This window comes from Calliphora vicina, chromosome 2, assembly GCF_958450345.1.
Source record: "Calliphora vicina chromosome 2, idCalVici1.1, whole genome shotgun sequence".
NCBI lineage: Eukaryota > Metazoa > Arthropoda > Insecta > Diptera > Calliphoridae > Calliphora > Calliphora vicina.
This window is the reverse complement of record NC_088781.1, coordinates 91,024,064-91,050,461: the sequence shown is the minus strand read 5'-3', so window position 1 is coordinate 91,050,461 and position 26,398 is coordinate 91,024,064. Positions and strand designations below refer to the sequence as shown.

The 26,398-nt window shown below is 30.6% G+C and overlaps 1 protein-coding gene across 5 annotated transcripts in view; it reads left to right on the top strand.

Annotated features, from left to right (window-relative positions):
- milt (trafficking kinesin-binding protein milt) overlaps window positions 1–15,040 on the top strand; it is a 204,796-nt gene extending 189,756 nt beyond the window's left edge. For all 5 annotated transcript variants that reach the window (XM_065500246.1, XM_065500245.1, XM_065500249.1 and 2 more), the window contains 4 exons: window positions 9,112–9,390; window positions 9,462–11,043; window positions 11,116–11,294; window positions 11,366–15,040. In XM_065500246.1, coding sequence (XP_065356318.1) covers window positions 9,112–9,390; window positions 9,462–11,043; window positions 11,116–11,294; window positions 11,366–12,249 — 2,924 coding nt within the window. In that variant the 3' untranslated portion in view covers window positions 12,250–15,040. The remainder of the gene's footprint in view (window positions 1–9,111; window positions 9,391–9,461; window positions 11,044–11,115; window positions 11,295–11,365) is intronic.
- The last annotated feature ends 11,358 nt before the right edge of the window (window positions 15,041–26,398 follow it).

The window sequence follows — 26,398 nt, the reverse complement described above, 5'->3', positions numbered from 1 at the left end:
ACCCTGGTGGAGACCATTAAACCTCTTCGTTACTAGTGGAGTACCAATTAAAACTCATATCGTGAAGTCTTTTAAGCGTTCCAGCTTCCTATATGAAGATATAGGTCGACTAGGGACTTACTTAAATCGTGTGGGATACCCTGGCGTTTTGGTTACGTAACCTTGCTATCAATTTTGAGAATTAAAAAAAATCACATTTCAAGACAAGTTTATAATTTGAAAAGTAAAATAAAGGATTTTTTTGGTGTTTTTACTCAAATACATGTGAAATATTAAAACGAAATTGTTTATATTAGCTATTTCGAGAAGAATCGTATTTAAGTTTAATAGAACGCTAACATCTTCTGTTTAAGTTAGTGGAATTTCTCTGTATGGACCTCTTCCTCTTCCAGCTATGAGCTGTTTATTCTTTGAGAGTTTATTTTTTACACCAGTTTTGTAATCTGTACATACCTACAATACAAGAGCAAGTTATACTCACATAAACAAAATTGGTCAAATCACAAGGTCTCTGTCATTATATTCTTAATAACTTTTGTCAAAATAGAAAATGCTGTAGAATTTTCCCATTTCATTTCAGAAATTTATTTTCAAAAATTGATTAAAAATCTAAAAATTTTAATTGACAGAATTCAAAACCTAAATATTGCTTTGCATATGCCAACAAAATAAGAAAATTCTTCAACTATAACTTAAAATAATACCATATTTTCATAATGCAGAAAATCGTTAATTTAGAGAAAGAAATCGTCAGATCGCTAGTTTGCTATTTTTGAAACCGAAAATCGTCGAAACATAATTTCACTGAAAATTTAAAAATAATTTAAAGAATTTGCAACTGAATGACATTTTCGTTTGAGACTATGTACAGTTATTCGCTTAAGTTAAAAGCTATGCCAAGGTATATTAATTATAAGGTAGTGTTATCAGAACAGCTGATCGTTTTTTGTTACTATGTTAATTTTTCGCCGTGGTGTAAAATAAATGTCAAACTTTGTTTACATTTTGTAAATGTCAAACTTTGTTTTGTAGTTAAATTCGTTTATGTTTTAAATTCAATAATAATACTACACAAAATTAGTTTTATTTTTAAAAACATCAAATTAAATTACAAACATTTTCAAATTTATAAACATTTTTTGTTTAACAAAAATTCGCTTTGATTTATTTGTCAGCTGTTTTTTGACATTTTTACCTGACAGCCAATTCGCCTTCAAGTGCAGACACAATGTCAAACTACATATAAAAAATATAACCAATTCGCTCGGTATTCTGAATTCGCCGATGACACTACCTTATAATTAATATACCTTGAGCTATGCCTTGTGAATTTTTATAATATGGCATAAAAGTTAAAAAAAGTAAAATATATATAATTTTATAATAATCTGATTACACACAGCAAGTCTGTGTTCAATTTTGTATGTCAATACCTAATAGACGCCATAGTGAAAATGAGAAAACAAAATAGAACTGAAGAGACTTGCCAGTACAAGCAAGTATGTACCCTAGGGTGGCCCTTAATAAACGAAAGTTGGATTTTGGCCATTCTCACCCTCCAGTTTGGTGAACATTAGTAAAAAAATCATCCTGAAAAATTTTAGGTAAATTGGTTGGGGATAAGACGTGCCGCAAGCCCTCTGAAGTTTTGAGATGCATTTACAAGGGGAAAAAAGGCATTTTTTTCAGTTTTTGTAAAAATTTTGCCATTAAAAAATTACTTTTGTAATTTAATTTAAAAGAATCGAAATGTGCACGTAATTGTCGTTCTAATGAGACATAAAAAACTGAAATTTGTCAAAAAATGTTAAAGTTATTAAAAATTCGCCAGGCCATTAACGTGTCTCAGGCAACTAGAACAAGAAATGTAGGAAAAAAATTAACATCTTTTAATAAATATTAAAACAAAAGCTCATTTTTACTTAAAATATGTCCATATTTACTTGTATATGAGTTTTTGTTTTTTTACCAATTTCAGTTTTTTATGTCTCATTAGAACGACAATTACGTACACATTTCGATTCTTTTAAATTAAATTACAAAAGTAATTTTTTAAAGCCAAAATTTTTACAAAAACTGAAAAAAATGCCTTTTTTCCCCTTGTAAATGCATCTCAAAACTTCAGAGGGCTTTTCAAGAGGATTTTTTTTACTAATTTTCACCAAACTGGGGGGGTGAGAATGGCCAAAATCCAACTTTCGTTTATTAAGGGCCACCCTAGTGTACCCCTCTACTTTCTTCTTGGCTCTCTCTCCAATACACACAGACTTGCGGCAAGAAAACTTGCCTTGTGTAAAAGCTGACTTTGATTTGTTTTATGAATCAAATTTTTACAAAATCTATGAGATTGTTTGAAGTGTTTAACTGTTTACATATGTACATTAGGTATGTATATAACTAATTTTGGCGAAATTTTTGGCATACCACCACTTGATGGCCAATGTTGTATAAATAATGAAAATCATTTTTTAGATCATTTGGAATCAAAAACATCACGCACCAACACCAATTTCTAAAATAAACCAAATTTTTTTCCTATTTCCTTTTTCGTACTTAACAATTAAGAGTTCCTTTTCATCCATATTACAATTACTAAGAGCTAGTTTCTGGGATAACGATAATCTACATTTTTCGTTTAAACCTAAATTAAACTAAAAATTGTGTTTCTCACTTATTGTTTATTTACTATATAATCTCGGTTTTACTGAGCATCATTGGCGAGTTAAACCTAAGTATAAAATACCAAAGCACAAACAGATGAAAAATAAAATAAACAATACAGCACAGAGCTCTTTGTTTCGATTTGCGTTATTTAACATCAATATAATTTTTAGTATACATTTTATATACTTTAATGTCACTTTTTCTTTTACAAAGGTAACATTTACAAAAAAAAGTTATGTACGTTAGTTTTTTTTTTATAAAATTTTAAGTACTGCCATATTTATATGAAAAATTTTAATAAATTTTAGTTTTCAGTCAAATCACTTCGTTATATTGATTGATGTAGTTCAAAACTAATGTATGTCAACTGGAGTCATCAGTATTGTCCAAATAAGAAAAAAAAATTCTAATTAAAATTGTCAGTGTAAAAATTTGAAAACGATGGTTTGACACCATATTATTGATGTTTTTTCCTTTTATCCTTTTTCTTACAGCTTAGTTTTGATAATAATTCATTTTTTTCGCATATTTATACTTAAGATAAATAAATTAATAATCGTACTAAGATGAATAATAAAAAAAATTAATCACCCCTATCGGCAATAACATGTGAAATTTTGTTCCCATGAAATATCAATTTCCCTCGAAGGGAAAATTGCTATCGGGAATATCATGATGAACTTTACATTCACAATAGTTGATTTTGTTCGTAACAGCTGTTTATTGTTTACAAAATTCCATCTAAAAATTTCACAACGAGGGGAATTTTTTTCAAGTGAACAAAGTTGATGAACGAAAAAAGGAAAAGGGAAAATATTTCATGTGAAATGTTGATTCGCGATAGGGGTGAATATTTGTTAGTGTTTGTCTTCATTCAAATTAAATGCCTTACAATATTTTTGTTTTGAAAACAATTAGTTGACAAACTGTATATAAATTTAATATTATCGAAATAAATAAAAAATAATATAAAAGTATTCGAATGACGAATATTCTGTGATAAAATAAACATCACTATTTTATAATTTGTTTTATTAATTTATTTTTATAGGGCCCATACACAACACCATATAATTGTGCAATCAAGTGATTGTGCCAGCTGATTGATCGTGTATGAGCTTGTGGTGTGATTGTACCAGCTGCTGGTGCTTTATCAAAACCAGTTTGATATTTTTTTGATTGTATCAGCATGATTAAATCGTGTGTTGTAAAATTAGCTCATAAAATTAAAATCGTCATGGCATAAACATCAAAAAAATAAAATAATTTAAATATGAATGCCAAAGAAAAAATATTTTTTTTGGGGAGCATTTCTCGAAAGAAAACAATGCCTTGCCTATGGAAAGTTAAAAGTACGGAATGGTAGAACAATTAAAATAGGTGGACCAAGAAGCAAATAGAGAAAAAGTGGTAAAAAGAACAAATTTCGAACAAATTACAAGTTTTTCGACCAAAAAAGTGAAAAATCTGCTGCAGGAACATCAGGAATGTTCCAGAGAAGGAAAATGTACCATCATCATCTTCTGCGCTTTTTATTCATTTTATTCCACAAATTTTTGGTAAAAAAATTAATTTTGTACCAGCATGCTATGCTGGTGTATTGTGGTGCTTCAAGTTTAATTGCACAATCACTTGATTGCTCAATAACGATGGTGTTGTGTATGGGCCTTATTATTGACATTTTGTTAAATTTTAACAAAATTTAATGAATTTCTATGTGGAAACACATAGTTTTAATTCCGGAGTGGGGGGTATATTAGATTGTGTGGATCTTTACACATTTTATTACTACAGTGACGGACATTACAATAGAATCACTGCCAATATTTCATATAAAACTATGATTTATATATAATATATTAAACTCTATTTTTATTTTGCCTTTGAATTTTGTCTATGTGGTCAACGCTTACAATTACAACTTATTACAATATTAATAACATTGTTACTTTTCAAATTAAATGATATGAAACGTAAATTTTGTTGAATACATTGCGACAATAAATATAATCACATTTAAAAAATTAAATTAAAAGTTAGCTTGACTTTTCATTTTTGGATTTTTTTGTTAATGAGAAAATATTTTAATAGTAATTATTAAATATTAGCTATCGGTAATAAAATATTTATCAAAAAATGGGCCGCGCAAAACATTGCACTGAAGAAGAATGGAAAATTATTAAAAATTTAAGTTGTTCCGGCCGATCTCAACGTGTAATTGCTAAATTAGTAGGACGATCCTAGAAATTTGTTTTCAATGCGTTATCCATCCGCAAAGCCGCCACGTTCCATAGGAAAACCACGAAAAATTAGTCATCATGAAGATAATTTAATTGTTATAATATCCAAATGAGATCCATTTAAGTCCGCTGACGCAATCCGGAAGGAGGTTGGTTGTGAAGTATCCACAAGAACTATTCAAAGAAGATTGGTGGATGCTGGTCTGCATGGCAGAACTTCAAGAAAAGTTCATATGCTCACTAAAAAGCACGTGGCAGCAAGAAAGAAATTTGCCAAAGAACATAAGGATTGGTGTGGCCCGGAAAATATAAAAAAGTGGCGAAATGTGTTGTGGACGGATGAAACAAAAATTAATTTGATTGGTAGCGATGGTAAAACATGGGTCAGACGTCCAAAAAATGCTGAATTAGATCCTCGGTATACAACAAAAACGTTCAAACATGGTGGTGGAAATATTATGATATGGAGATGCTTCTCTTGGTATGGCGTTGGCCCAATTTACTGGATTAAGGAAAATATGGATAAGCACCTGTACGTGAATATTTTGGAAAATGTTATGAAGCCACATGCAGAATGGAGTATGCCCTTAAAATGGGTATTCCAACAAGATAACGACCCAAAGCACACTTTAGGTCTTGCGAAAATGTGGTTTTCAGATAACAAAATTGATATTATGGAGTGGTCCTCGCAATCCCCTGACTTAAATCCTATCGAAAACCTATGGAAAATAGTCAAAGATAAACTTGGACCTGAAAAAGTGAAAACCAAGGAAGAATTATGGCAAAAAATTCAGGAAATCTGGTACGATATTCCTCGTTCTACATGCGAACGATTGGTAAATTCAATGCCAAAAAGATGTTAAATTCAATGCCAAAAAGATGTTATGCTGTTATCAAAAATAATGGTTATGCAACAAAATATTAGGAAAACGATGCGTTTTTAAGATGTTCTTTAATTTTTATAAGTATTAGACTGATTGATTCTATTTTAATGTCGCGTATCTCATTTAGTTTTTTTATATTTGTCATAGTTTTTAACATAAGAATGTGTTAATTTTTTATTTTAGTTTTATTTATTTTTTGTGTACACCATAGTCATTAATATATACTGAAATAATTTAAATTTTTGAACTAAATTCAGTAGTTATAATGATTTACTTAAATTTATATGTAGTGATTCTATTGTATTGTCCGTCACTGTATATGGCGTTACAGGTTAAAAGTAAATGACAAAAATGCCAATCAAACTCACTTGTGAACCTCATGTAGTTCACTGCCGGAGGAATATCATACAAAATCATATACTATTAAAATGGGACTTATTCACCAGCGGAGTGAAAATTGTGCTTAGCAATTGCAACAGTATCGTCTATTATTCCAAATTTATCTTTAAAATCCTCTTTTTTAAGATAAAAAGTAAAAAAAATTTCTTAAAGTCGGTTTAAAGTAGGGTCGAACCAACTTAAAAATTTGTACACTTAACAATTGTTTATCAAAGGTATTTTAAGATACACATCTGCTCAAAATAATAGATACACCAAAATTTATTTTTTAAAAACGAAAAAAAATAATGGTGTATTGTAAAATTATAAAAAAATTCAGTCGATTTTTATTTATAGTTAAAAGGAGAGTAAAAAACAAAAACAAAATATTTCATAATTAATAATAAATATTATAAAGTAAATTAAATTTCGAAAAATTTGGTGCTCATAATAATAGATACATTTTTAAAAATTCTTATTAAACAAAAGCTAATAAATTTTATCTTAAAAAAATTAGTTTATTATTAAAGTAAAGCTAGTATACAGTATATCCACCTTTGTTTTGTAAAACTTTCTCCACTCTTCTGGGCATACTGGATATCAAGTTTTGACACTTCTCCAATGGAATCTCGTACCATATTTTTTGCGTTTTCTCCCATAAATCGTCTTTATTTTTGAAAACTTCCTTCGAAAGCCTTATCTTTAATTCACTCCACAAGTTTTCTATTGGGTTTAAATCAGGGGATTGGCTGGGCCAGCTTAAAACAGGTACGTTATTCTCCAAGAACCAGTTTTTAACTAATCTTGAACTATGTTTTGGGTCGTTGCCCTGCTGGAATGTCCATATTAATGGCATATTTTCCGATGCATATGGAAGCATTACGTTTTCCAATATGTCTCTATACCCACTAGCATTCATGGTATCTTCTATTCGGAATATCGGACCAACACCATTCCATGAAAAGCAACCCCAAACCATTATGTTTCCCCCGCCATGTTTTACCGTCTTTTTTGTAAATTTAACGTGGAATTCTTTTCCTTTTGGTCGGCGTACATTTCTTTGGCAGTCGTTTCCAAACAAATTTATTTTTGTTTCGTCGCTCCATAAAATATTTCTCCATTTTTTTTCGCCTTCACACCCGGACCATTGTAAGTGCTCTTTAGCAAATTCTAATCTTGTCTTGATATTTTTTTGGCGCATTAGTGGCACTTTTCTGGCAATTCTTCCCGACAATTTAGCTTGTAAAAGACGACGACGAACTGTTTGTGGACTGATTTCGTTACATAGCTCCGCAGAAATAGCTTTCGATGATATGAAAGGGTCTTTTTTAACCATAAGGACGATCCGCCTATCTGTTTCTGGACTGGTTTTCTTTGGTCTACCGCGAGTTTCTCTTTTTTGTTTTTTAGATAAAGCATTTTGGACAAAATGTAAAGATCTTCCTATTCCTTCCAAAATGTAAGATCTTTGCTATTTCCCGTAATGATTTTCCTTGATTTCTCATCGTTTGAACAATTTTTTTCTCATCTTCGGTACAATGATGATTTCGTCCCATTTTCTTCAAAAGAGTCCTATTTTTTATAAAATTTTTGCTAAAATTTAAATTATACTTACTGTTTCACGTAAATAGGAACAAAAAATTGCACAAAAAAAAAATTGTATATAAACAAATTACAAATTACTGATGTGTATCTATTTTTATGAGCAAATAATTTTTTGTAATTCAAATAAATTCGTTTTTAAAAATCAACATGAAAGCAAATAGTTGCCAGATTTTTGACTGACATGACATTGCCAGATAGAAATTTTAATAATATGATGTATTCTTAACGCTTGCGAGGAAATTTTCAATGTTACCGCCATTTAAATTTTTTCCAATTAGGTGTATCTATTATTTTGAGCAGATGTGTATATACAAACAAGATATAGTACTACATGCGGAAGTTGCACTCCAACATCATAGACAATATTTTTCTTTGTTTGCTTCAAAATTTTATAAATTAGCATTTATTTTACTACATTTTATTGATATCCATTGTAATAAATGAATATACATACATATGAATATTGTTTCTTTTTTGTCGAGATTATGAAAGACAAAATATAAGAGAATTAAGAAAACCAAGAAAATAAAATATATTTTAGCTCATAGTTGAAGGCATATTATGTCAAATTTGTAATGGAATGTCGATGCCATAGAATAAACACATAGAACGGAAGGAGAGAGTAATATATATGGAAAAATTACTCTCTTTTCACACAATAACAAAATACTTGCAATACATTCTCATGAATTAGGTTTTTGGCTCTCAGTTACCTATCTAGTTGTTGTCTATGGTCGATGCCTTCTTTGTTATATTCCCGCACATTTTTGATGAATGATTTTATGAAAAAATTCTTATTTCAAAACTAGTTGTTGAAAATTTTCCTAAAGATCATTTACGTGTCAATGCACAAAATAATAAATACTGTTTATCTTAAACAAAATACAAAAATATGATCTAAAAGTCTTATATTTGTTCAAAAAAATATGTTTATAAAATGTTCTTATAAGCAGAAGATGATCTTCTTAAATATGAAATATGCAAAATTATACTCTAACAAAACGATGCAACAAATTTGTAGATGACTTGCAATTGAATTTTTCCGACTTTCTATTGTGACATTTCTCAATTAAATAATCTTTAAATACCATAAATTAACATTTGTTAAAATATATGTGAATTATCATTTATTGTTTAGCGAACACGCTTATTTCGTTAAATATTTCATCAATACGGGCGCAAGGTATTAAACAAGACAATTATAAATTACTCGAATGCAAAATTGTTCACATATTTGTACATGGCAACGTATACGTACGTTCTAATTCGACAACGTAACTCGTTGTTCGCAATTACGTTTATAAAAAAATAATAATCATTTGTTTTAAATTTTCTTTCAGTTCTATGTGGTAACCGAGTAAGCCAAATGACGAGGGCATACGACGACATAGAGGCCGTCACTCGCCTTCTGGAAGAGAAGGAGAAAGATTTGGAGTTGACGGTACAAATCGGCAAAGAGCTTTTAACACAAAATAATTTACTGGAGAATAGATTAGTAGAACTAGAAGGCGAATTAAAATCGGCAAATGAGGATCGCTCTCAACTAGTACATGAGTTGCATAAGAAAAATGAACTTATTTCTGTCCTTACAAATGACGGAGAAGACACCAGTGATAATGGTAAATTCAACTATTGTCGCGAATGTGTAAAAAAATACGATTTATGTGATCTAAATTATTTTATTTTTCAGATACGCCAGTATATTCTAAATCAATAACGTTGGATTTACTTCAAAAGAAAATTACAACGTTACAAGATGAAAATAAATCTCTTAAAATAGAAGCATCCCAGTTGGCATGTCAAACGGATGAGGTAGAGGCACATGAACGTCAACTAATGGATGATATTTCTTTGCAATTAAATGATGCGAACAAGCAATTCGAAGGTCTTAGTTTGGAATTAGAACGCCAGCGAGAGGAGAATCGCCTTCAGCACGAACAAATTGTTAGCCTAACCGCTCGTTTGTCCGAAGCTGAAATGAGGCTGCATCAGCTAACTCACGACAATGACGAACATATTACACTTTTGAACATCACAAAAGAAAATCAAAATTCGTTAGCATTAGAGTTGGTAGAATTTAAGCAACGATACCAAGAAGTACTAGCGCTGCTACAAGAAACCCAGGAACAACTACGAAAACAACGAAAAAAGACTCTTCCACAAGCTCGAAGTTCTTTCATGTCTACACTTGGTGGTTTGCAACCAGACTCTCTACAATCTGAATTGATGGAATCTTCATTATACTCCGAGAACAGTATTGACTCAGGTATTTCGGCTGATAATCAACGTGTTAACGATCGAATAGGACGATTGATGTCACAACTTCCTGGCGCTAGTAACTGCGGCAACAGTTCCATGAATTCTAGTGGTATTTGTGCATTCAGTGGTGGAACTTTGGCTCCTTACAAACGAGTTTTTGACACAGTACGTTGTGCAACGAAAAGTGGTAATTTCGCAGATAGTGAAATAACGTCAATGACACACCTAGGGGCCATGTCAATGAGCAGTGCGTCTGGACCGCGCATGTCTACAATGCCATTTGTGGGCGGAGCAAATCCAAATAACTCTTCATTTTGTCGTGACGCCGGCTTGTCTTTGGGTATGGGTGTAAAGACGTTATCATGCGAAAGCATAAATTCTCAATCAGATGACGGTTATCCATCTCAACCATCAGGTGTGCCAGGCGCGCCAGGTGCCAAAGAACTTGAAGCTGCGCTAAAAAGACTTACACCAGCAGAAGTTCTTGCAAGAAGAGCAATGTTATCATATGCCCCAGCAGGAACTTATTCATACGATGATCAACAACCAACGGCTGCCCTTCCGCTGGGAGTGCGAACACCTGATAGCATTATGTCGACCGGATCGTCTGGAATTTCGTCATCTACTAATATGTCGTCATCGATGCATCAATGGCGTCTTCCTGAGAAACTACAAATTGTCAAACCCATTGAAGGTTCTCAGACATTGCATCATTGGACGCGTCTTGCTACTCCTACTCTAAGTGGCCTATTAGAAGAACGGCCTGGTGTAACAATTCGTGGTGGTCGAGGTCTGGACGATCTAGGTATGCAAGTTTACACACTCTCTGATGTTGAAGAAGATGTCAGTGATGAATTGCCTGGCAAACAATTTGAATTTTCTGGCTGTACTTATACCTATACCACCAGTACTGTAATGCATCCCGATGACGGACTCCTAACTGATTTGTCTTTTTTGTCGCAATCACAAGTGTCCTCTCGAATGGCTTCTACATCAACTTCTCGCCAACCAAGGTAATTAAGTTTGTGTTTAGCTATTGAATTTGGTAAACTAATATATGGTAAATATTTTATTTTCAACTACAGTTGTCCCCCAACCCCTCGAGCTGGATTATCACGCAAAAATTCGTGCTCAACATTTTCTGTTAATTTGGGCTTAGCTTCGATGTTGAATGAACGAGGTATTAAAGCTGTGACTCCAAGCGCCTTAAATACGCCAGCAGGTCCGAACTTTTCACCTACTGTCACACCATGCAACAGTCCAGGTTAGTCTTTATTTGTTATTCTTCAAAAAAAATTCGATTATTTACATTGTTCTTTATTTCTATGGATCTAGAGGGATCTCCAACGCGATCTATGTCGCCAGAACCCTTATTCGGGTTGCTTTCCTCTGGAGCTGATTTGATTCGACGAAAGCTTGTCGGTGGTGACATAGAAAGGCCCAACAGAAATCAACAACATCAAAAACAACAGAAAATTATGCTAACACGTCTTGAACGACGTGCTCTAAGATCATTACGTCTGGTGGAGAAAGTCGAAAGTATTGGTTTAGAAAACATTATTACCACACAACCAAATGCAATGTCTCAGCTAGCTAGTGGAATTGCTAATCGCAGCGCCAGTCCAATGGCTCAATTAACCAGCCTCAAAAATATTCACACGAATTCTAATAATCTTGTAAATGACTTACACTTTGATCGCAACCAGATAAAAGATGTACTGCAGAAGGGACTTCATCCCCAGGAGCTACAAACTCCAACATCATCTAAATCATCGGTAGGCGGAGGAGCATTAAGAACATCGGATCAACGCGAACCAAAACTAAAAGAAGGTGATACTAAGCAGAAGCAGCAGCAAAAAATGCACAAATTAGACGATGACGCACAAAGAGCGGCAGGCAGCATTATGTCTGATTTGGAAAATTCAAGTATTCGAGCTAAACAAATGCTGCGACAAAAGTCACGAAGAAACTTAAAAAATGGCCAAAGACCTGATTTAGGTACAATTGGAGGTCGAGTGCGCACAGATTTAGGACGGGTTTCTCCAAAACAGCACGACCAGCCTTTAAGCACTCGAAATAAGGCATCTGGAAGCATTTCTAAACAAATCTCTTCTAACAATAAAGACCACGATACCAAAGAAGCCCAGCAAAGTATTACGCAATCGTTCGTCGGAACCGTAAGCTCTTTACTGTTTGGCCGCAAGGGTGGTTGGCTGTAAACTAACTAACCGGTCCAGACTAGAAATGTGTCTTTTTCAGGTGATACTACTGACAATTTTCGCCTTGGAATAAAATAGAAACCCTTTTAGATAACACAATTTCATAAACTATTTTGAACAACACTGCGCTATATCATCATTCTAACCAGCATCCATAGTGCACTTTATTTCGGTGCATTTATTTAAATAAGCATTTCCTTTGTTTGCAATAATACATACAACAAATTCCTCACAGAGCAACGCAATGCTTTTTAAGGTCAAATTTTTGTCTTAAACATATAGTAGTTGAAGCTACAAAAATCGTAAATTTTTGCTTTTGAAGGTTTAAAAGTTAGTAAAATGCTATATACATTTTATTTTAAAATGCTGCCTAACCAACCAACCTACACATACTTACATATACGATGTATTTTTAATTCTCAATACTTCCTTTGTATTCAATGTACATTATAAATTGTATTTTCATTTGTATGGTCAATTGCGGTCACTGAGAGAGTGTTATAAACTGACATGATCAGATGTTTTTTAAGTTCTTTATATCAATATGTATATGTTTCTTTTGTTTTTAATATTAAACAAAACAATGGGTGTTTGCTCTGATGTATTATATAATATGATATCAATGTATCTTTTAATGTGTTAGTACTACCAGGGTAAGTGGCTTTAAATGCTATATAAAATACATAGTCCCATTTATTTATAAAAAAGAGTGGTGCCGAGGATCTCTTCAATAAGGATTTTCTCATACATATTTACATATATACATACTATTGTAACTATTTTTTTTATATTTATTTTTTGTTTAGTTTTAAATTTTGACTCTATAGGCATCATTGGACGATCAAACATATATGACGATCATAATGGCAAGAATACAACAGTCGTACAGTCGTGAATAAAAAACAAAACTTTGTTAATATTTATAACAATAATCGGCAAGCCTTCAAACTTATCTGAACTATGTACATACATATATTTTTTCAAAGACTGTTTCCAATGTCAAGCCTGTCGCCTGTTATATTTTATCGTCTAATGACCCCTTATTGTGCTATTTTTAATTTTATAAAGTTATTTCTAGTCTTCAGCTATATTGTGCTTATAATTTGGCTTTGTTACTATATTTTTATTTTACGCATACATCTTCAGTGTGCAAATGAAAAAAACAACAACAATACTATAAACACAAACTATCTTAATTGAATTTATTTAAATGAAAAAGATACATATTATTCTGAATTAAAAATGTTAATCTTGTTTACCCCCAGTAACACGAAGTCTGGTTATGTGTTAACTAATAGTTATACTGACAGTTTTCATACAAAAATAATTTTAACCGACAGTATAACTATTAGTTAACGCATAACCAGGCTTCGTTTTAATGGGGGTTAGTATTTTAAATTTAAATCTAAACTGCACGAAGTTAGCAGCACCATTCCTGATCATAAATGGTGTATGATTTTTATGGGCATTCGACAGTTATCAGGGGTTAGTCATATATACTACTACTACTTATTAATAACATTACAATATAATAAATACAATAAGAACTGTTAACGGAATCGCATCATTTAGAGGTTTGAAGAACTAAAAAAATGTTTAGGAATGTTGTGCAATGCTTACATTAAACTTCGTAACAAATATGTATTTAGATTTTATGATACTATTTGGGATCACATTTCTAGAAGGGTTTTCCATCAGCAAAAATATTGGTAAAACAGCTGTTACTACAAAGCATAAAGAAAACTGAGTTAAATATTACGATTGGGCAAATCTTTCACCAAATAAGGGTAACAACAATTTTTATATATTGGAATTACTTCATAGTAAATGTTTATTTGAAAAATAGATGATTTTACTTAAAACAAATCGACACATACATATATTTTCCTAATTCACATCCGGTGATGAATCGATGTATTGTTTTAAAATCCTTTAATAGCTTTGTTTTCAAATGTTTAGTCATTTGATCACAACAATACAGTGTAGGAAGAGAATTGGACATTAATAAATAAATTTTGTTTTTTATATGAAACTGTCAAAAAACTCATAGTTATGAGGTATTAAATTAATTATGAGATATTAAATATTTTTGTTCCTGCCTCATAAATAAATTCTTATAATCGTCAAAATCAAGTAACTAATGGTTTTTATTTATTAAAAATTGGTCGAACATATGCATCAACATTTGCTTTCGGTCGGACAATAATTATATGTATGTATATCACAAAAAACGAGTAGTTAAACATAAAACAATTAAGTGGTTAAAACGTTCTTAACAAACAATTAAAATGTTAAAAATGTTATTTCCACTTATTTCCTGTAGAATCGATTTGAAATGCATATATTCACATGTTTTTACTCTGTAGATTATATTGCTCAATATCAGTTGTTTTAGTCACTACATAAATACACCATTGTTTTTACTGATAGAAAGACCTTTTGTCCCAATATCAAAATAGTCTAATACACATAGCGATAAAAGCGACAGAACAAGAATAAATCTTTTCTCGAGAATAAATACAAAAACATAAAAACAAAAAATCAGAGTTACATTTATTTTTGTATGTTAAGAACAATACAATATTATAGTTAAAATCTATTCAATAATAATTAGTGCAACTTATTATTTTATCTATATTTTTTACTTTATTTTCATTTTGCTTTTAGAAATGATTAAAAAGGTAAAAATGTAAAAAAATAGTAAATAATTCTCATTGGGTTGAAGTATGACTCAAGATGTTAAAATAAAATATTAATTTTTATGCAATAAAAAAATATTGTTAAACTTAAATTGTTTCTTTGTATTTTCTTATATAGTCAGACTGCAAATGGTTTGTTTACAAAAATCGTTCAATGTGGGTAAATTATAGGATATTTTATCGTCGAAATGTATGTATTGAAAATAATAAATAAAAATGTTTGTAAAATTATTGTTCGATTAATTAACAACCATGGATTTTGAGAAATTTATGTGTCTATAATATAGACTCTATATTATAGACTCTATAATATAGATATATGATATAGACCAAAGTAAATTAATAAAGTATACTCAGTAGAACAGCTGACTATTTTTTTTACTTTGGTCTGAACTGTCAATTCACTTGTGGTTGTTGTGGCGAAAAATACAACAAGCCCAAAAGCAAAAACAACAACAGGCAACTTTGACAGCTCAGACCTTAAACCAAAAACAAAATTGCTTGTGGTTTTTGTAAATGTTGTATTTGTCGTAGTAGTGTCGCTACTTTATTAATTTACTTTGATATAGACTATATCATATACCGGCGGATAGAGAGGATTTACTATGTGCATGTGTATAGGTGACACTACACAGAGAGAAATAACATGTAATGTTAAAATAAACCTCAATTAAAAAATCCTTTGTTATTATGTATAATTTCATCATTCATGTGATCGCTGCTTCTCAGTGTACTGAAAAGAACAACAAAAATGAAATATTTGTATTTTTTTACGCTCTTGTACTGAGGAATAAATAAAAAAAAGAACAAACATGCGGCATAGACCTGATTTGTTGAATGTTATCTAACAACTGAAAGGAATATTTGTATTTTTACGCTCTTTGTGAGTATTGTTTGCGATCGTGTTGTGTACATGTAAATCAGAGGTTCGCAAAAATAAATCCTCTCACCAATACACTTACTCTCACCAACACATTCAATTCTTTATTTTATTCAGTGCACCTACAAACACACAAATACAAAAACTGAAAAAATAAAGAAAAAGTCATACACCAGTGCTCATGCGTATTCCTAGTTGTCTCGTTGAGTGGACAACGACTACTAAAATGTAAGAGCGTAAGAATACGTGTGATTTGATTCTGCACAATTGTGCTATGGGCTGCGCATTACTGATGTAAATTGACGAAAATCTTCGTATTCTGGACAATACTAGCGCCGGTATATGGTCTATATATCAGAGCTGTAAATGAATCATTCTTTTTTGATTTTAATTCATTATGAATTAGCTAAATTTTGAATTAATTCATTGAATTGAAAAAATGAATTGAATGAAATTTGAATCAATTCAAACGAATTAGGCAGAAATGAATTTCAATTCATTTCTAATTCAAATGAATTTGTAAAAATGAGTTGCAATTCATTTACAATTCATTTGAATTGAATTGATTTTGAATTAATTCAAATGAATTAGAAAAAAGAATTAGCAATTCAAATGAATGACTCGAAAATGTATTGCAATCAATAAAATTCAAGAGCAGATCTCTAGGGGGAATGAAAGATTTCTCCTACCAAAATGAAAATATCCAGTAAAAAAATTGAAAAGCCTTGTCCTGTATACGCGCATGATCAATGAAAACATGGTGTTTGGGGTTTATTTCTTCAAGAAGAACTGATTTTTATTTTGAAATACGCTGAACGACAAAACATATTTAATATTCAAGAAGCAATTAATAATTTTTGAAATTTTGTAACCCACGACCACCCAACGACAAACTTTTTGCTAATATTTATATTATATTTATTTCAAAAAAATAAAACTATCTTCCAAAAATAATCAAAAATCAGGAAAAATAACAATGTATGTAGTTCAAAACACAATTGAGTTTCATAAATAAGGCTAATTAGATTTAATTAGAATGCACCATTCACCTTAAACAATAATAGCTTTTCAAAATTATCATCTGAAAGTGATCCACGTTTAGGGATGTTTAGAATAGAGGCGTACGAAAATAATCTTTCAACGCCAGCTGACGATGGTAACGGCGCATTATATTTAAAGAAAGACTTTTTAACCGTCGATTAATTACTGCATACTTGATGACTTTGAACAATCTGCTAAATATGCTGCGAATTTCGCGTCGGAGTTGGAAATGAATTGCTAATTTTTTTCTAATTCATTTGAATTAATTCAAAATCAATTCAATTCAAATGAATTGTAAATGAATTGAATTAATTCAACATCAATTCAATTCATTTGAATTGGAAACGAATTGCAATTCATTTTTACCAAATTCATTTGAATTAATTCAAAATCAATTCAATTCATTTGAATTAGAAACGAATTGCAATTCATTTTTACCAAATTCATTTGAATTGACTCAAATTTCATTCAATTCATTTTTTTGTGTGAATGATTCGCGAATTAATTCAAAAATGAGTGATTCATTTACAGCTCTGCTATATATCAGTGATGTTCAAAAATAAAAATGAAGATATTTGGTGAGAGAGCTACCCAGCAAACATAATGTCAAACACTTAAAATAATAACAAAATGAAGAAAGTTTAAATTTAGAATTTTTGTCAAATAAAACCAATTTATTAAATGAATATAATTTAAATTTTAAGGAAATGAAAGAATATACATTATACGGCCGAAATACTCTCAAATTTTTGATTTATTTTTAACTTTGTTTTTTTGTGTTCAATTGTAATTGAAACGCGTGTGTTTGCTATGCTTCATCCAAAAACCAACCAACAACAATGCTTATTGAATTTCTGAAAAAATGAGACATTTATTACGCTCTTTAAAAGAGCGTAACAAATGTGTTTACATTTTTTAAACAATTGTTGTATGGGATGAACATCACTGCTATATATACAATATTTATTGAAGATCTTTAAAACCAGATATCAAAATCATTCAATTTCTGTTTTAAAACGTCCATCAAATATTGTTCGACGTGAAAACGGAGATATATGTACATTGGGCAAGATAGGATTTGATTTTAGACCTATGCTTTCTTGATGAAACTTTCTTAGAATTTTCCATAGATTGCGTTTCTGCTACACGATTTTTTACTTTTTGATCGTCCATACAATTCGACCCGGCCTAATGTACATAGATATTTCGTTTTCCATCGGAAACTTTTTCATTGCCACTTTCATAGAATGGAAAACAAGTAAGAAAGTATGGTCGGTCAAGCCCGACCATATAATACCCTACACCAAGTAAATGAGTAAAAATATTTTTCTTTTAAAATATCAATAATTTATATTCGTGAGTGATTTTCGGAAGTGGGCCTTATATGGGAGCTATGACCAATTATGGACCGATCACCATAAAATTAGGTCGTGTGATTTATGTCTATATTAAAGTTAACTATGTTGAATTTTGTGTGTATACCAACATTTTTAAGCGATTTATGCACGTTAAAGTGATTTTCGGAAGCGGGTCTATATGGGAGCTATGACTAATTATGGACTGATCGTAACAAAATTTGGTGACATGAATTTTGTATATATTAAACTTATTTGGAGCGAAATTTGTGTAGATACATAGATAAATTAAACATTTATGACCTATAAAGTCCAATTTCGAGGGGACATTTGTATGGGGGCTAGGTGAAATAATGGACCGATTTCAGCCAGTTTCAATAGGCTTGGTCCTTGGGCCGAAAAAGTAATATGTACCAAATTTGATCGAAATATCTTCAAAATTGCGACCTGTACTCTGCGCACAAGGTTTACATGGACAGCCAGCCAACCAGACGGACGGACGGACGGACGGACATCGTTTAATCGACTCAGAAAGTGATTCTAAGTCGATCGGTATACTTTAAGGTGGATGTTAGACTAATATTTTTGGGCGTTACAAACATCTGCACAAACGCATAATACCCTCCCCACTATGGTGGTATAGGGTATAATGAAATAGAATCCAATTTTACAGTGAAATTAAAACATCTTGATGGCAAGAAATGACTAAACATTAAAAACACCACAATGCACCCGAGGAAAAACTGGAGTGATTGTAAGTATTCCTAAGAAATCTCAGTCATTGCAAAAATTGGCGCCGAATAACTTTACCAAATGTCATCAACAAATTATTTGCTTTTATTCGCCAATAATATAGCCTCTTTTACGCCGGAAGCAAGCCGGTTATAGATCCAGAAGATCATGTGCAGATCACATTAACACCATCCGCATCATAATCGAGTAGTCTCAAGTGTACAATAGTCAATTGTATATACTAGAGTTATTCATAATAAATATTTTTTTTCGTTGCTCATAAATTTTATTTTCGATTTATATTTTTTTACGTTGCTCATAACTTTTTTTTTCAATTTGTATGTTTTTAAGTTGCCTAATAAGAGTTATTCTAAAGAATATATTTTTTTCGTTGCCCATAACTCAAAAGAAGTTTCTTTTGCCACCTTTGTTGCATTTTATTAGTACATCCATTGAATTTAACCTTTAAACTCGTAAAAAATAAGCTTGGTATGAGATTGATGTTTTTTATTGTGTGTTTTTTAATTATGAAGAATTTTGTTTCACAATCAATGTTTTAGCAAACGAATTGTCCGCCAAGTTGCACCTTTTCTCAGTCAATAAAATACGCAAAGCAGAAAATGCTCTTTCAACAGAAAGCCGTTTAGCCGGCAGTGCATAGACAATATGAACCAATTTATTTAAAAAAGTATCCCAAAAGTAGCCAAAGTATCCTTTTTCTCTTCCTAATATTGCAACAAATCGGCTTCTACATCCAGTCTCATAGGTTTAAAGCTCTCTATTTCAGCTATAGCTGCCTTTGTCATCTTCTGAAGATAAATCCACTATAAGTTCTCTAATTGATGTTCCGAACAACGATGACGTATTTAGATTCGTCGATTCGTCAATCAGAAAATCGGATATTGGTTGAAGTGGAGATGAAGTTAAATCGAAAATAAAAGTTATGAGTAACGAAAAAAAATATTTATTATGAATAACACTTATTGAAAAGCAAAACTTATTTTCATTGAGAATAACTATTATTTAAAGAAACAAATATAACAGTTATGGCTAAATTTTTTTAGATATTTCTTATAACAGTTATGTCTCTGTGGATTATATATAGATTAGGGTGGCCCTTAATAAACGAAAGTTGGATTTTGGCCATTCTCACACCCCAGTTTGGTGAACATTAGTAAAAAAAATCATCCTGAAAAAATTTTATGTAAATCGGTTGGGGTTAAGACGTGCCGCAAGCCCTCTGAAGTTTTGAGATGCATATAGTTTTTGTTTTTGTAAAAGTTTTGCCATTAAAAAATTACTTTTCCAATTTAATTTAAAAGAATAGAAATGTGTACGCAATTGTCGTTCTAATGAGACATAAAAAACAGAAATTGGTCAAAAAATGTTAAAGTTATTAAAAATTCGCCAGGCCATTAACGTGTCTCAGGCAACTAGAACAAGAAAGGTAGGAACAAAATTAACAAATTTTGATTAATATTAAAATAAAAGCTAATTTTTACTTAAAATATGTCCATATTTACTTGTATGTGAGTTTTTGTCTTCGTAGGATACCGTTAACCTATTCTTAGGTATGATCATAAAATAAAATTTTTTTTAACGGCACACATGGCCGGACAAAGGCACCTTTGTCCGGCCAAAAGTCGAAACAAAAAAGTTTTTAGTTGGGGGTTTTTTGTCATTGTGTTGGTTAAAGAAATGCTCTAGGAGATAAAAAATTATCATAGTAAGGACCCTTGCCTCAAATGCCATTCATAATTTCAGTTTGAATGAGGCCTTCACACGAATGGCACACTACCGTAGGAAAGATCGACTAGAAGGAGTTTCCGTTAAACAGGTGTCAAAGTTTTTGTAATCAAGCAAATCAAACGAAACAAAATGGACTCTACAGCTGAAGGTAAGTATAATACGTAAAAGCAAAATCTGAATGTAAATTTCTAAATAGTAAATTTTAAGAAAGTGGTATGGAAGGACTATTTTTTATTTTTAATTTGTTAAACAAAATTGATGTGATTGAGTGAAATTTTTTTTCCTACTTTTTCCTGCTCTCTTAGCTATTGTAGTATTATTTAACAAATAAAATAAAATTTAGCTGCAAGTATTTGCAAGTTACCCTACGTTCGGCAAAAAAATTTCATTTTTTTTGATAACTACGTTGCAAAAATACTTACTAGAAGGTTTACGGTGCATTTTTTTTCTTGTAAGGTGGTACGCTTTAATTTACATAAAATAATCACCACATTTATATATAGAAATATACAGTAAACTCTCGAAAACGTGAACTAAGGTAGAGCTACACAAATACGTATGCATGTATTTGTTGAATGCACTCTAACATCGCCATATTGCATTTCACCATTGTAAATTTGTTCATTTTTAATAAATTTTTAATTATATACCCTAAAAATATCAAAACAAAAACTTTTAATCAATTAGAAAATTCATTTAATTTTTTTTTCTTATGAAATGACGCCATATTAGGTCGGCCATTTTGAATTTGCAAATTCTGTTAACGGATTCGTAATCAGCGACCCCAAAACCCCCATATAAAAAATTGTGAATAATTTTGTACCATTTTCGACTTTTGGCCGGACAAAGGTACCTTTGGCCGCACTGTGCAGCAGATTCCAAACTCCATTTTCAAATTTTTAAAAATTTTGTTAAACAAATTTCAGAATTTTTGGATCATCTCATTGGGATTTATTAAGCATATAATAGGAAATAAAAATGTGAAAAAATTATGAAAATCACCCCTATCGCGAATCAATATTTCACATGAAATATTTTCCTTTTTTCGTTCATCAACTTTGTTCACGTGAAAAAATTCCCCCTGTTGTAAAATTTTAAGATGGAATTTTGTAAACAATAAACAGCTGTTACGAACAAAATCAACTATTGTGAATGTAAAATTCCCGATAGCAATTTTCCCTTCGATGTAAATGGATATTTCATGGGAACAAAATTTCACATGTTATTGCCGATAGGGGTGAATATCTGTTATAGTTTTTCCGTACCTGCGATTTAAATTTTGAAATTTTCGAGAAAAACCAATTATTGGGCAATTTTTTGGCGAATGAGCTCTATTTCCTTACTGTTATGAATTTTAAACAAAACTTATACAGAATATTATAGTCCAGATAATTCTAAATATACTCTGAAACTTTTACTAAAATCGGAAAACGTTAACCCTTAAATCGTGAAGGTCAAAGGTCAAATTTTTCAATATTTGGAATTTCTCTTGGAAAGATATCGAAATGTTGTATATTTTTGGGCCGATTTTGATGAAATTTAACAAAAATATAACACAAAGCCTAGTATTTACAAAAACAGCAGAAAAAATAAAATTAACCCTATATAGCACTGGTTAAAATGACCCCAAACTTCTAAAACCATAAAAAATTATGATTTTAAAAGTTTGGGGTCATTTTAACCCAAAGTGCCGTTAAGCGTTCCATTCTTGTGCTGTTATTATAAACCCTAGAGTTTGTTATATTTTTCTTAAATTTCATCAAAATCGGCCCAAAAATGTACAACATTTCGATATCTTTCCAAGAGAAATTCCAAATATTGAAAAATTTGACCTTTGACCTTCACGATTTAAGGGTTAACGTTTTCCGATTTTAGTAAAAATTATCTGGACTGTAATATTCTGAATAAGTTTTGCTTAAAATTCATAACAGTAAGGAATAGAGCTTATTCGCCAAATAATTGCCAAATAATTGTTTTTTCTCGAAAATTTCAAAATTAAAATCGCAGGTATGGAAAAACTATAAGAGATATTTTCATAATTTTTTCACATTTTTATTCCATATTATATTCTTAATAAATCCCAATGAGATGATCAAAAAATTCTGAAATTAGTTTAACAAAATTTTTAAAAATTTGAAAATGGAGTTTTGAAACTTCCGTTAAAAAATTTTTATTTTTTTGGTCATATTTGCGAATAGGTTAACGGTATCCTACGAAGACAAAAACTCATATACAAGTAAATATGGACATATTTTAAGTAAAAATGAGCTTTTATTTTAATATTTATCAAAATATGTTAATTTTGTTCCTACATTTCTTGTTCTAGTGGCCTGAGACACGTTAATGGCCTGGCGAATTTTTAATAACTTTAACATTTTTTTTTCTGTTTTTTATGTCTCATTAGAACGACAATTACGTACACATTTCGATTCTTTTAAATTAAATTACAAAAGTAATTTTTTAATGGCAACATTTTTACAAAAACTGAAAAAAATGCATTTTTTCCCCTTGTAAATGCATCTCAAAACTTCAGAGGGCTTGCGGCACGTCTTAACCCAAACCGATTTACCTAAAATTTTTTCAGGGTGATTTTTTTACTAATGTTCACCAAACTGGGGGGTGAGAATGGCCAAAATCCAACTTTCATTTATTAAGGGCCACCCTAATATACATATATTAGGACGATTTTAATGAAACTCATGGCATAATGATTTACAGGTAGTCCCAATTCTACAACAAATACAACTATACAAAAACAACATGGATTTTGTTTTTGTAAAAATATTTTCTAAAAGTCAAACAATAAGTCAACAGCTGATTAAAAAAATTAAAAAACAAAATAAAAACCAAATGATTTCTTTCTTAACAAAATTTTAAAAAGAGAATTCTTAAATGAAATTGGTGATACAAAGTGACGAAACTCTTCAAGATTTTGGGGTACACAGATAGCATCATAAAAATACAAGGAACATGAGTCTAACACTAAGCCAGGAACTATGATTTAATTAAAACAAACTGTGTAAAAAGCTTTGGGAAGTTATTCAATGTTCCAACCGTCAGCAGATAGTATTTGCTCCATAGGTGATCTATCCAAACGTGCACAATTGGAACATCAATTAAAATATTGTCAGCTCTGAAGAGCTGTAGGGGAGAGTATTTCGTTAGCTTAGTTCGCAAACGCGACAAGTCCATTATTTATTAAAGAAAGATAAGTTTCTGTAGGCATTACTTTTATTTTTTAGCAAAACAAAATTTGAATGCTTTTTGTCTCTCCTGTAAAATTCCAAAAATGGGACTTGGCACTTTTGCGTACTAAGCTAACGATTTGCATATTATCTTCAAGTGGTTTTACAAAGCATTGCGTTCTTTAAAAATATATAAAATTTTTAACAATATAATTCATAATAATATATTAAGTTTATGTACTTACACAGTAAATGGAGATTCGGTTTCTAAATTTTTTAGTTCCTGAGCTTTCTGCACAGAAGGCTCAGCATTTGGCAAAAGTAGAACTTTATTACCAGAACGTATTATGCTGGTAGGTAAAAAATGTTCCTCGCAAATAAGTGCCGTTGCCGAAAAGATTTTGCCACAAATTTGGCCCCACAATAATCTTTTTTCGGGGTCTTTTGGCATTCTAAACAATGTTCCACCACCCTTTTCATATTTTTTCTTGCAAATAGTGCAGGATCGCATTTTGAATTTAAAATATTGGTAAAATTTCTTATAATTTTACTTTTTCTAACTGAAAACAATTTTAAATTTAAATAAATTAACACTGACAATTAGGAAACGGAAAATACAAGTAAATAAACTTTGACAGTTAGAAAATATAAAACAAATCGAACAAAAAATAATCAGCTGGCTTATTGACTTCACCTGTAAATAAATACATCTTGATGAAACTGTAGAAAATTGTAGCATAAAGTCTAGTATTTACAAAATTTGTTTTGATTTTAAAAATTAAGATGACAAAAGATGGCAGATTATGAAAAAAGATGACATATAGAGGACACACATTTTATTGATGACAGCCAGTGAAAATAGATGATTGTCCTCTAAAAAAGAGCACGTATGGTTACCTTACCATATAGCTATAATGCTCCTCCATTTCTGTTGAGCAGTTCATTCATACAACTCAAAATACAAACGCTGAAATTCGTGTTAAATTTTTTTAAAAAAAAATAAACCCCTTTTGTTTCAATACTTTTTTAATATTTTCAACTTTAGGATGCTAAAAAAAAAAAATGATATAGACCCTGGATTATTTTTGCAATTTTTTGGCTAGTAGCGCAATTAACACAAAATTTGTCAATATCACAAACACTCAGATGATAATGAGCAAGGAAACCAAAATATGCAAATGCATGTTTTTCCTGGTGAGTCTAATGGGCACATTGATAAAATATTTACACGTTTCAGAACTATTTAAGAATTTTGGCATCGATTTGTTAGTGCATATTTTTGCATATTTTACCCTTAAATGCATATTTTTGAATATATTGGTTTTAAGAGCATATTTATGTCATATTTTTGCGTTTTTAGAGCATATTTTACTGTTTAATAGCATATTTTGACTTTATCAAAAACAAATTTTGTCTTACTTATTTTTCGCTGTTGTGTTTTACTTCCTTTGTTTAAAATTCAAAATTGAAAAATAGATTTTTTTTAATATAAAATAAGCACTATTTTAATAATTTATTGCAATAACAAGCTTAATTGAAAAAGTGACTTTATATTTATATAAAACTGCTGTCCCGGCAAACGTTGTTCTTCCAGCTCACACAAAGTTTGAAGACTTCCACTATAATAGTACTAAAGATATGCATTAATAAATTTTTACTTTGTATGGGAGGTGCCATGCCCATTGTACCTATATAGGTCAATTGTGAATCTAAACCATCCAGGGACCCACTCAAACACACACAACAAATTTCATCGAAATTGGCCTTTTCATAACTTAAGTTCCTATTGTTTTTATGTTGTATTTATTTTTCGTTATACTTGTTTTAATTCTTGTTATTTTTGTTTATTTTATGTTATTTTACATTTTTAGAAATTTTTTGGTAAAAAATTATGTAAAAGTTTGTTTTTTTAAGAGCATATTTTTTAAATTTTAAGAGCATATTTTAAAGTTTTTACTGCATATTTAAAGCGCTTAAAACGCTTTTTTAGAGCATATTTCCGGTTTCCCTGATAATGAGCAATAAAGGTCAGCTTCATAGATTTTAAAATAATAGTGTTTTTGCCCATATAGATCGTATAGACTCTTATTTATTTAAATATTAAGGGTACTCATTTAAACGCTTAAGTTTCCCATTTGTGCAAAATTTGCGCGACGTGTTTCATGAACTCACCTTTTCAATTTTGTGCAAGTTTATACAGAAAATTTATATTTGATAAAAATGTCAAATAAAAATAAATTCAACAAAAGCTATTAAAAAAAATTTTTCAAATTGCATACATTTTAATTTGAAAAATGTTGAATGAAAGTTAAATCTTTGGAACAAATGGTGGTATACATAGTTTGGAAGATTTTGTTTATATTCTATCTGTTGGTTAATGTTTTCAGACACAATGCCATTTAATCCAAACATTCTGTTCCAAAGTTACACAATTTTCACATGCACACAATTTTTATTTCAATAGCAATAAATATTGCTACGTGGAGACCTACGGTAAATTGACGCGCA